The sequence below is a fragment of the Glossina fuscipes genome, unplaced genomic scaffold (genome assembly GCF_014805625.2).
Source record: "Glossina fuscipes isolate IAEA_lab_2018 unplaced genomic scaffold, Yale_Gfus_2 0, whole genome shotgun sequence".
NCBI classification, from domain to species: domain Eukaryota; kingdom Metazoa; phylum Arthropoda; class Insecta; order Diptera; family Glossinidae; genus Glossina; species Glossina fuscipes.
The window spans coordinates 44,298,230-44,311,657 of record NW_023998414.1 but is presented as its reverse complement, the minus strand read 5'-3'; the positions used below and the strand labels follow the sequence as shown (position 1 = coordinate 44,311,657).

General features: G+C 31.3%; 1 protein-coding gene and 1 long non-coding RNA gene across 5 annotated transcripts in view; both read left to right on the top strand.

Annotated features, from left to right (window-relative positions):
- The window catches only part of LOC119632161 (insulin-like growth factor 2 mRNA-binding protein 1), a 47,921-nt gene that overhangs the window by 22,609 nt on the left and 11,884 nt on the right, over positions 1–13,428 (top strand). Inside the window, exon 1 of one of the 4 annotated variants that reach the window (XM_038024961.1) lies at positions 11,874–12,182. The exons of 2 other annotated variants lie outside the window; for them this stretch is intronic. In XM_038024961.1, the coding sequence (XP_037880889.1) occupies positions 12,097–12,182 (86 nt within the window). In that variant the 5' untranslated portion in view covers positions 11,874–12,096. Of the gene's footprint in view, positions 1–11,873; positions 12,183–13,428 lie in introns of those variants that run through there. One more of the 4 variants, XM_038024996.1, reaches the window with a different exon arrangement.
- LOC119632196 lies at positions 9,743–11,769 on the top strand. Its single transcript, XR_005246754.1, has 3 exons — positions 9,743–10,014; positions 10,682–11,161; positions 11,245–11,769. It is a non-coding gene; the product is annotated as an uncharacterized LOC119632196 (long non-coding RNA).

The following is a 13,428-nucleotide window of genomic DNA, read 5'->3' as shown; positions in this document are numbered from 1 at the left end:
GAAACATATGCCAAATTTACACTCCACTTAGCCAGAATCTTTTCATATTTTTAAATATAGACTTTTCGTAGTGGATGAAAGCTTTTACTTTAAAATGTAGACATTAGACGAACTGCTATGTTAATTAAAATGTAGACTTCAGCTACTCTTTAAAGATAATTTCAGCTTTAAACCATCCAATAGTGTATATATTTATGCTTCCGAAAAATTTGACAATTAATTTATTCCAAAATAAATCCAAAAGTGAAAGAGCTTTAATTGGGGCAAAGAGTCCATTGAGAGTTTGGGGACAACATTTTTTAGTAGTACGCGAAATCATATATAAAATGGCACGTATGTATACACGTACATGTTAATTATGTAGCAATGGATACTACATTACATATATTATATTAATATTATAGTATCTTCACACCATGTCTCAAAAAAAAAGAAAAAAAAAATCGTTAAGCCGTTTCTTTGTATTTGGCCTGCACTTACTTTTCTTTTAAATTTTCATTTATAAATAAATAATTTAAGAATAATAAGTTTACTTATTCCCCTGTCACTCATTCAGAATATTCAGTGACTTACATGACCTCAAAGTTAAGCAAGATTAAACGAGTTTATAGCTCATTGTGATAAGGGGGCACGACAGCCGAATTCCCCCTATAAACTCTCTCGCGATCAGAATCTGTAATCTTTATCTAGAATGTGGAACTTGACATGAAATTATATATTTTTAGTTTGATTAGCGGAACTTTTAAGCGGAACTTTTACGCGATTTACCAAAAGTTTCATATCATAAATCGCATATGTAGTAAATTATATATCGAGTTTATTGAAATGATCACTTATATGTAAACGATTTGTGAGCAGGGCTGCCATAAGCGTTGAATTGCCGTTATGTAACTTATGCGTCAAAAAATATTGCGTTGCAGTGCAGTAGGTTATTTGCGATGAAGCAGATTCGCTTTGATTTCGAAACAAGTGGGGAGCTCGAGAGCGTTCGGCCGAAGGGGGAATTGTAATTTCTTTTTCTTTTTTTAATGTCGCATAAGCTATATAATTTCTTTAATGGTAACGCGAATTCGCTATAAATATAATAAAAATGAAAACATGAACAAATCTGAATACATGTCAATAATGCATATACAGCCACACGATGAGATGAAGACAAACTAAAAAATATAACATTTCGAAGATCAGTGGCGGCAAAATATCTAAAAAGAACAGTGAAAACACAAAAAACACTGAATTAAAAGAAAAAAACACAAATAAACGGCATAAATATGCAAATTGATTAACGAAATATGTACGCATATGCGCGCGAGCGTGTCAGTACGCATGTGTATGTGTCTATAACTGAGTTTAGAAAACGAGTTTTTTTGTTTCTATTCTTAGAATTATGTTTCTCTTTTCTGGCAACCACAAATATTTGAATGATATTATGTGAAGCTTTTCTAAATGTATTGCTCTTGAATAGAAATTGAAAGAAACGCGCGAAATGAAAAAAAATAAAAAAGCATTAAATACCCATAAAATACATACAGAAAAATTTTATTGTGTGACTTACACATATATGTGCGTGTCTAGATTACGAAAACATGCGTGTAAGCAGAAGAGACTCAATAACGAAAACAACAACATCAAATCAAACTAATGAATATAAAAATAACAGTCCTTATGATGATGATAACAACGAGACAAAAACGATCATCATAAATAGTTAACATATGTAAAGCTTTAAGCATGTTCGTCATTGTTAGAACCCGAACACATATTACATCCAGAAATATTAAATAAATAAAAAAATATTTAATACAATACGATGCCTCCAAAACACTTTGAATAAGGAAAAACAATAACATCAAAGTGCTACTGATTTTCAAAATAAAATAAAGCAGCATGAACTTCAATACAGCAAGCATGGAACCAAAAATTTGTTCCACATTTGTCGCTGTTGATTACCAATACCTTTGCTTTGTGTTTGCATGCCTTTTCAATTTTTGTTTTTCATACCAGAACATTTTGACACAAATAATTTTTGGTTTTTTTTTTTTTTCGTTTATGTTGCTTTTCATTGGAAGCTGCTTTCTTAACGCCCGCGTTTCTTTTTTTTTTGCTTCGTCTCAATACAGGATGCAAGATACATATATTGTCTTGTTCTTGTTATTGCTTTTGCCGTTGCGCAAACCAAAAAAGGCAGGTAGTAAATATTTTCAAGATGTTAAATCTCATGTGACTAAACACAACGTTTATGTTACCCTTATGCATTTCAAACCTGTGCATGTTATACACGCATATCTAGCCGATTACGTACGCCTGTATAAGCGCGTATTTTTGTGTATATTTACGTTAAAATTTAATCACAAGCGCCTTCACTTATACAAAATTTACCTCGAATAAAATATCAACAAAGGAATATTATTATTGAAAAAATTAATAGCTTATTGCGTAAAAATAGGAAAATTCACAATGATTTATTGCAAAGTCCTTTTCCATTATCTTTTGTAGCACGAAACAAAACAAAGTCCAAGCATTCTTTTTTCATAGGGATTTATATTCGCATTCATTTTTCGAATTGTGTTCGGTGATATGTCGGAATTCATGACCGTCCTCCTGAGCATTGAAACTGAACATCACGTTAATGCTATGCTAAAGGTTAAGTTGAGGTGCCGGGGGTTAAATTATATTACATTGTAAATAACTTTTGCCGTAAAGACATATTTTTGAACCTCTTTGTCATTGAAATGAATTTTAAAATGTTCAAACTAACGCGAATAACGTGCAAAGAAGTTTGCACTAATTATCGTAAAACACACATTGGGTTCAATTGTTTTCCTTAGACATTACTTGTTAAGATATGAGCATATGCGAATTACTGGGTGGAAAAAGAAGTCCAAATCGACCTAATTTCAAAAAAAAAAAAAAATTCTCTCGAACCTCACAAATCAATTAAACTAACTAAAAAGGCTTAAATTACTTCTAAATAGCCTTTCAATGTCGGTTTTAAGTCTTAAAAACGTAAGCCATGCATTTAAAAACGCATAACGGATTCAGCTTTCTTATATAAAGTTGAATTGAACTTGAACATATTTACATAAACCAGTTTGCATTGCACATTTCTTCTTAAATAAACACAAACTTTTTCCTTTCTTTTACTTTCATAAAACAGATTAAAACGCAAATATACTTCTACGGTTGAAACATCCACTAGGCAAATGCCGGAGACTAAGACGCGAGTTATTAGGCTCAAAAAATTTTTCACTTGAAACAGGCATTTATTGAGAAAAATTGGTACAATGTACATTATTCAAAATATTTTCCATCATTTGCTACCATATTTTACCATATTTCTGGCAACATGGCGTTATCGTGTGGGAAAAATTCAAATTGATTTAGCGGCGATCCACCCAACAGTTCATTTTCACACTTCCTCTTTGCTGCGTGCCAGCCGTGTCATGCTGCATCGATCTGAACAAGTAGTATTCAGAAGATGCTATGTCTGATGAGTACGTTGGGTCTGGCAGAATTTTCAATTCGAACTGCGATAGTATATCTTTAACAACTCTTGCAACAACTGTCCAAAGCGACATTTTCAGTCAATTAGTGTGGTAGTCATTTTATTGACTATTTTTGCTCTCTTTTCCAACGATGCATCGTTCAATTTGCTCAATTGACGTCGGTAGACGTCTGCAGTATTAATTTCATTCAGTTTTAGCAGCTCGTAATACACTACACCTTGCTGATCCCACCATATACGCACAAAACTTTATAGCCATGAATTATCCGCTTCGGTCTCGATACAGATGGACGAAACGATGACTTTTTGCACTTTTCATCGTCAGTCAAAATGCACCACAGAAAACTCCGTTTTTTTTGACTGGGAAGCCGTGAAACCGCTGTGTTGAAAGGGTTCATATGTTAGCAATTTTTCCTCTATTTGGATCCTTTCGTTCGCACGTAAGTGGCCAGAAACGGTCGATTGAGCAATTGCTAAGCTGTTCGACAATTTGATTTGTGTTTTCGGTCAATAAGCGTTGCGATTCATGGTCCCTGAACTTTTTTGGCCCTCCAGATCGTTTTTTGTCATTGGCGTCGAAATCAAAACGTTGGAATCAAAACCGACAATTGGAATACGATGGAGAAGCATCACCATAATCCGTGTTTGGTTGGCTTCGGCAGCGAGTTTCTGCAAATTAGGCGGCAAACGTAATAAAGGCCGAAAATGCAATTTTGAGTACTCCATTATTTAACGTCGTCATACGCTGATTAATTTAATAATGTTAAATGAAAAGTATTATTTTAGGTAGAGAAAAGTAAAAAACATTGATTTTAATCGTTATGTACGCTAGTATTTCCTATTTCGCTAACCAAAATTAAAGGAACTATCTAATATTTAAGAAAAGCGAAATGCGAGCATCTTTCATTAGATAACTAAACTAAAACGTACTCTATCGTAATGCCATATTCTTGATACAATCTTAATGCACCTTGACAACACGAATTTGACTTCAATATACGTTTTACAGTGGAGCCAAATTTCTTAACAGTGAGTGAATCAATGAGAGCTCACTCCACCACAACAACTCACTTTCCTGTAGTAGATTCATTAAGCGTTGAAAAATAAAGAAATTTAATATAATAATAAAATACGCTCTGTTGCTAGCTGTACAACAATGTTATACCTATAAAATTTCTTAATTCTTTCCTTCCTTTTTGTTCTGTTAGAATTGTATTATTCTACAGGTAAAAAATAATCTAATGCTCCGAGTTTAGAAATGAACACGCTTGTCGCACATGGGAAGGACTTATTTTCAATTTCCCCGTCCGTCCCTTACGTGCGTTTTCGGCATTCTAATCCCATGAACTAAAAAACAAGAATAAAAAAGTACATACTATCCGAATTATAAATTTAGGTAAAAAATTTTGCGCTAAAACAAAACAAAAAGAAGGAGAGAGAATTTCAAGAACAAACACACAACAAAGCCAAACACACAGTGGACTAGTAAAAACAGCTGCTGAAACGTGTGTTCTCGTTATGAAAGAAAAATTTCAGCTAACGATATATAAGAAAAGAGAAACAAAGAGCATCTGAAGATAGTTGTGACTAACGAACAACTACAAACCCACGTTCATGATCATATAAGATGGCCTTTGTAATTTTTTCTTTTGTTATAGATTTAAAATCAAATCCTGTTCAATCTAAATTCTATTATGAAATTCTTCATTGTTAGCCTTGAAAATCGGTGTGTTTACTTTCCTCTCAAATAGCTGCTCCTTGAGAGAATTCAACAGAAAAGAGTGTTTTCTTCTCTCCTTAGAAATTCCCTTTCTATTTTAAAAGACGGTTTGTTACTGAACCGAATTCTCAGAAAATTAAAGTTTTATATTTCAAGGTTAAAAAATTGAAAGAACTTTGTATAAACGCAATATTCTAAGAGCTATTTATATATAAACTTTTAACACTTTCTCAACTATTTCTATGAAAATAAAAATATTAATGTTGCAAGAGTGGCGCCGCTTTATAATATAATGATTCGTATAGAGCAATACTGGGGAATTAAATTCTAATCTCCATTATGAATGTGAGCTTATTTGGGAAATTTGAAATTGCGAGCGCTATTTCTTTATCATCGCTAGCATAAATTTCGAGCTATGTCTTACAAATATTGCATATCATATGCACATGTAATCCTAAATTGTGTTTTTCGTATACGTTGTATTTGTATGAAAAGTACATATCCTAAAACTTTTTGATAGAAAAAAACTATAAAACTTTAATTCCTATTAAACGAAATTTATGGTTTGGAAATTTACTATTTTCCTGTGTTACGATAGAGTTTCGCCTTTTGAACATTTTGGCCATGTGACGCTTTAGGACACACTCTCTTCTATATATAATAAGTTATATCTGCTCATATACGGCAAATTCATAAAGAAAAGTTGCTTTCGGTATTATTGCTGTTGGTGAAACATCGTAACATCAACATACACTACTGTTGTACTAAGCCTGAATTACGTCTTTTTATAATACATGCATATTATATATATACCTATAAGGTATAATATGGTGGAAATTTTAACGAAATATACCTACACCCTACACCGGCAAATACAACAACAACTTAAGTAATGTATAAAAACATTAAAACTGTAGCAACAAATATGTGCATAGACACACAAACACACGTACGCTTGCGCACACATGCAACGCCAGTTACACATTTGTGCGTCCATATGTGAGTATGTAATTGACTATCTTTATTCGATTCTATGTGTTTATACAGGAAATACCAAATGAAAACAATAAGATTATTATCAATGTAAAAACAGTTAAAGCAGCAACAAATGTAATAACAGAAAATACAGAGTTCGTAAAAAAATCGTAGTAAAAGAGCAAATATATAGGTAAATAAAAAAACACTAATGGAAAATAGATGCGAAAATTATTTAAATATTACTTCTTTTCGAATGAAATCCGCGATCGGAATTATAAGGTCTTCGCTTATAAAATTTAAAAAGTTAGTTCCAGAGGAAAGCCTCGTAATACATATCTGAATGTTTAAAAGCTATGAATTCTCTAGTTCAATGAAACCAAACGCTTTATTGGTGCGTTTGAAAACATAAATATAAATGGATATTATTGTATTTTCCAACGTAAAATATTTCATAACAAGGTGTAACTTTTTATATATCGTGTTTTTCGCCGCAACTTAAACAACAGCTACAACGGAATAGCGATCGAATAAAACTTAACACAACAGATGCTTACTTTTTAGGAAAAAAAAACGAAAAAGCTAAAAAGGCCAAAAAACAGATAATAACTGCAATAAACTCCAAAAAAAAAAAACCCAATAAACAACCCTTTTGTTGTAGCAAAAAGCAACAGTAACGAAAAATTGAAAAAAGGAAAGTAAACAAAGGATACCGATCCGCAAATAGGAGAAAGAGCAACGGAGTAGCAGAATTGTCCAAAACCAGCAGGATATTAAATAATGAAATGTGTGTTATTGCATGAAAGATAGAAAGCATTTCGCGCGCTATCTGCATTAATACATACGCACATGCGTATGTTGTCACACAGCAAGTGTGTAAAAGCAAAAAAGGCAGAAAGAAAGGTCTTCGATTCCTCCTAACACAAAATTAGAACACTCCCCGGTTTATTATCTCTGCTCTGCGATCACAGAAGAGTAACTAAGCTGAACACCATCACTCGAAAAGCAGAAGGAAGTTCTTTAAACTGGAAAAAAGAGTGCAGAAGGTTTAAAACAACGGCAGTTCAATGAACTTTTGTTAAAAAAATAAATTCCGATATTATACTTAGTTTTGTTACCTCTATTTTTTAAGTACGCGTAACAATTTTGGCCAATCTAGTTGTCGTCTGTCTAATTTTCAAAAAAACTTGAAATCTTAAAAAACTTGAAACCGAAAAATTTGCTCACAAGAAATAAAAAGTAAACTAACGGTTTTCATATTAAAGATGAAGATGCGGCGTTACATCTCGGTTTGGCATGTATACTGCCCAAGTGTTTCTATATTTGCACCATTTAACGTCATAAAGTACGTTACGATATTTCAAAGTGAACATGAGATAATTGATTTTACACTGAATTAACGTAGAATATACTTTATGATGTTCTCCACGCTCACAATACCAATCTTAATAGCTGATCTATTTCCTACATTGTAAATACCATCCATACATAAAAGTAATTAAAAAGTCTATGAAAATGTCTTCGCATTTTGTCGCGCGATATGGTTTATCATCATCAAGATTTAGTAATTCCACCTAATAGGAAAAGATAAAGTTTGGTTTTGAAAACACTGCTATATAAATAGTTATACAAATGAATTTTGCAGCTTTTTTAATAAAATTTAAATTTAATTAAAAAATCGTTACAAAGTGTTACATGCACCGTTGCTAATCATGCCTTTCGCGTGTTATAGGATAGCCTCGGGGTAGAAACCAATTTGCCACATCTTCAATTTTGCAGATCCGTTGATTTTCTAAATATGTCCGCATCAATCTGAACCTGTGCTGATCTGATGAAGAAAGGTCTAAAGAATAACTGCGAACGGGAGGGAAACTTCTAGACTAAGTTGAAGATCATTTCCTGAGATGGTTTGCTGGAGGGGACGGACGTGTACACATTTTATCCTTTGCATTTTCATTACCAACCAATTTTAACATTTTTATAGCTTCGGCAGCACTTTCTCCAATTTAATTCAAGTAAAAACACAAAGAAACGAAAAGACAACGTAAACTGAAACATATGCCGTAGAAACATCAATATCTTTGTGTACCCAAAGCTTCAGAAAAAATGACGTTATCATATTGATTCTATGAAGCAACAAGTTTTAAGCCCATTCCTACCGTAAACATTTTCTTAATACTTTTCAGTGTTCAGTTATATGTTTGGTTAAAACTATGGATAGATCACTTATTAATAACATCTTTCCCTAACATTAAATACATTTAAGTTGTTTTGTAACCCTATTATTATTTCTATAGCAAAAGATATGAAATTCTCTTCCAGATTTCGTTTTTCATTTGTCTCTTACCACATCATCTACATAAACACTAAAACAGCGATCAAAATTTCTAGGAAAAACAACAAAATTACTTAATCGGTTAGAGAGCTGATTTTTAAGTGAAGACGTAGAACTCTTTCTACTCTCTCTCTTGGTACCTGTTTGTTTATTCCTACATTTAATTTATGTGAGAGGTAGGAATATTTAAAAAAGAGTAATTTGACAGAGAATGTCGTGGAATGAGTAACAGAATGGATTTATATGTTTACGTGCTATGGCATTAGTAATCAAAGGCGCAACTTTAGCTAACAAATATAACAACACTTGCATGCATAAGTGTGTGTTTAAAAACTATCCGGTCTGTTGATTGCCTATGCATATTTTGTGTATACATATATGCATATATACATATATATAAAATTGTACCCATTATGCATTCGTGTACGTGCTATATGTTATATAGACATTTGGCCGCTGAGTAATGTAATGAAGGGCAGTGTATGGGTATCTTTGGGTAAGAGTACATTTTTTTATATTTCTGAGAGTAAAACTTATTTTGCTATGCGTTCTTATGGATGCCCTTTTTGACTTTCCTGGGAGTGAAAGAAAGAGGAGAGAGAAAAGATGTGTAAGACTATTGCCTTTCGTTTCATAAGAGAATTTTTTATTTTTGAATTGAATTTTGAACGGTAAAGGTGTGCACATTTTTTATCGCGAGAGCTTGTGCAAAATAATATACGTAAATATATATAATACTGAGAAAAAAGCTATGAAAACTATTAACACACAATAAATATTTTACATATTTTTTTGTAAATTTTATATGTGTTTTGCGGCTGGTTGTTGTCTCGTTTATAAATGTATATATAACATGTGTATGAACCTGTTTATATGCATACGAACTCTATGGATATACATATATATATACGAAAAATCGGCTAAAAAAAATTTTTTTTTAAGTTTTATGAGTTATATCGGACTTACAAACTGTTAAAAAAATTCCATATTATTAGAAACAAAGACTTTTGGTGAAAAATTTTAGAAGAATTATAGAAAAAATATATAAAAGTTTAGAAAATTTTTACACTTTTGTACCTATCTTTATAAATCTCTATGAAGAGTGTATCGTATGTTTCAATTATAAAGACGGGGTTATCGCTTGGTGGAGACGAAGAGTGCCAACATCGGTCTACAAAGAGCAAAAACGAATGTGTGCATGTGCGTTTGTTTGCAGAATTGATTAATTCGCCAACTAGTTAATTCATTGTACTCACCCCCTCTGATATAACTAGTTAGATTTTAACGCACCAATTCATTACGGAGCACAAAAAGAAGAAAAAGAAAAACCTACAAACTAATCATTGATGTTTTATTATATTTAAAATATTATTATTACTTTCTGACCTCACCGTCAGCACTTTTTTTGCTCATGTTGTTGCTGTTGTTGTGGTCTAGTCGAGTCTTTACTTATCGTAGTCATGGCATGTCACAAAATCGGTAACACTTTCGCTATACTCAACATTTCTAAATAACACGATCTCGCTTTATCATAGAGTCGAAAATAATAAAATGGTGGATATTAATAATAATTATCATGGTATAGAAAAGTGGAAACAGCCCACAAAAAATTTCGCATTTTACATCAGTAAAGTGAGAAGAGTTTAATAAATATGGTGATATTTTATAGGTGTATATATTTGAAAAGCTTTTGAAAACTCTGGAAGTTGTTTTGATAATTTCTTTTATAAGCTCTTCATATCATTCCATGTGTAAAAGTTTTATGAAAGCAAGAGAGGTTAACTAAAAATAGGTTTAGTAGTATTTTTTTAAACCCGACTTGCTTTAGCTACTCTAACGGGTTTCCTTACGAAGTAGAACTCGTGTCACTCAGGTTTTATTTTCTGGTGTATGGCTACTACCAGCAAAACCTTGGGAAGAAGATTTAGCAAATGGTCGGCCAGGAACCTCTTTCGAAATTTTCAAAGAAAATTGTTTATTTTAAAAACCGAAGCTCTTTACTACTCAGTACTAAGCACAAATAGCAGCGAGTAGTTGACCTAGATTTATTTGTGGTCTCCACGAGTTCATTTTTTCAATTTTTTCCTTTGTCTTCTCTTCATTTATTTATTTTATTTATTTGTTTTTTTTTTTTTTTTTTTTGTAGTATTTTTCGAATGTGAGTGTGTTAATCTATTTAGCGCTTTGCGGTGCAAATATAGAATGACGACAACAAAGTGCTTATATTTTTTTCCTTTTATAATAATTACATTAACGAGAAAAAATAACAACGACAACAACAAGACTTAACCTCAATTTAAACATAATGAGAAGTTTCTGGAGCTTTTCTTCACGCTTCATGCTGCCATATAAGGGAAATTATGCTTTTTAACTATTTGTCTAAATTACTACGTATGTACGCTTGCCTGCTGATTCCAAACCACACATAACAAAAAAAAATTTTTTTCAATATTTCCTATTTTAATATACTCTCTGAAAAACATTTGAATGTATTTGGCATGGATGTATACGTAAATAAATACATGGAAAAAACACATTTATGGATAGAGACACAAACACCGTAAAACCTACAACAATTTGGTGATATTTATGTGAGCAGAGAATAATCATTAATAGGCTATAAATTGTAAGGAAAGGCAATATTTAATGATTCTCTTTTTCACTCTATCTCTTTGTTATGTGTGTATTACTCTCTCCTTCGTTACATAGGTGTTTAAAGTGCGTAAAATATCAAATGTCTCCGAGTGTATAAAAAATAGAAGTATAAAAACAGAGTCATTTCTATAGAATTCTTGTGCCTTGAATATAAGAATTGAATATAAGAGGACGTACAGAGAGTAATATGAAAATACAAGAAAACATTAACAAGCCAAAGGCTACACATAATAATTATAAAAATTGAACAAAAAAATCATAAATACTTCCGTCTTGTCACAAAAATTGTTATTAAAAGTGAAACAAAAAAACCAAAACAGTTCGTGTGTTAGAGACCTGTTAAGAGAAACTTAAAACAAGAAAGAGAGATCTCGATAATATTCTACGGGCTTACACGTTCAACACGCCGGAGGTTTACTTTTCGAAGATGTTTGATCTATTCTTATAATCGTTTTTTAAATATTGCCACGGGTTTCGTCAACAAATATTTCGATGTCCAACTAGAATATACATATGTGTATATACATATGCATATTATGCAATGAAATAAAAAAAATTATTGAAATTTTTGTCAATTATATTATAACTAAAAAAAGTGCCAAAAACAGAAAAAAAAAAAGAAAAAAAAAAAGAAGAAAACAAAGCTACGCTGAAAGAAATACAAAGAAAGCAAAAAATTGTACTTTTAAATCTAAGAATTAAAATTATTTAAAAGAAAAGATTAAAAATGGTATTCCAACCAAAAGTTTATTAGAAAAACGTTTTAATTGTTAAGAAAGAAGTAGTTTATTAAAGACCTGAGGTAACTTTAAAGCGTTTCATCACGTTTCCTAAAATACGCTTTTCTAAAATTTATTTATATGTACGTATATATATATATATATATATGTACATATATGTAGATATATGTGCGTATATATAAATAAATATATATATAAATTTTCAAACTTAAAAACTCAAATATTTCACAATATGTCGCGTTACCAGCAACGGTGAGTTTTACTTGTTAAATAACCTTAGTAGATATTATTATTCTTAGTAACTATGCACTGCCATCAGAGAATGGGGATCAAGATTTCTTTGTTCTCTCCACACATTCTGTTGGTTGATATTTATATAGAAGAATACATTATCTGATGTGAGAATACATTATCTGATGTGATGCCACACCGAAATATATTAATTATCAAATGGTATTAGCTGACATTGTTATGAAGGCATTTTTTGTTCAAGCGTAAATTATCAAAATTCCGAGAGAAGTGAATGCTTAACCTACGCTTAAAGCACAAATATTATATATAAAACAAGAGCTAGGAAAATAAGTCAAAGCCAACCACTATTGAAAAATTGAGGACAAATTTAAAATACCTATACCGCATAACAGTCCAATTATCCTAGATGAGAACTTATTAATACCGGCATTTATGTAAAATATATTAAAATAATTCTAAAGTTATTTATAAGACGACTTTGGATTGCGTAAACACAAGCCCTTGAAATGATTTGAATTTTACAATTTTTGCTAAAAAGCAACCGACGGTCAGATTTTGCATGAAAATTCTTTTAAAATCGCGAGTGACTTTATAGAATATTACAAACCAAACAATTTTTGAGTTTTTAAACTTTGACTTACGGATAAGTGGTCAGCTTTCAAATATCGATGGATGGGTACTAAAGATTCGCTTTGAAATGCACATAGTTACCTTACTTGTTTTTTATATATTACGACTTATATGAAATAAACGGAGACATATTATACTGTGTAGATGCATGCATGTGTGTAATGTCGTGTATGTTTACATAAATTTCCACTGATTACGCGAATTTATAGTTTTATTGTCACTTAACGTTTTTGTATAGTTTTTGTTGCTACATCTTGATATTCAATAAGCAGTCGTTTAAAGGGTAGTGTGCTAATTTGTCTGCTCCTTTTTTCTTTTTTAAGTGGTTAATATATTAAATATTTCTTACAATATTTTGTTACAGTATTTTGTTTTCTAAACAATCTTTCTTTATTCTGCGTTTATGTAGAATACGTTTTTTTCCTTTCTTTTGCTGTAACATAATTTGTTTTTTGCGTTGATCGTAAGTATGTTGTATAATGTTTCTGAAATCGCATATGACTTTTTAGACCAAAAAACTCTAATTTTTTTGTGAAAAAGACAACGAATGTTTATTTATATATGAATTGTATAGGATCGATTAATATAACACTTTATGTATTACGATCATTATAAT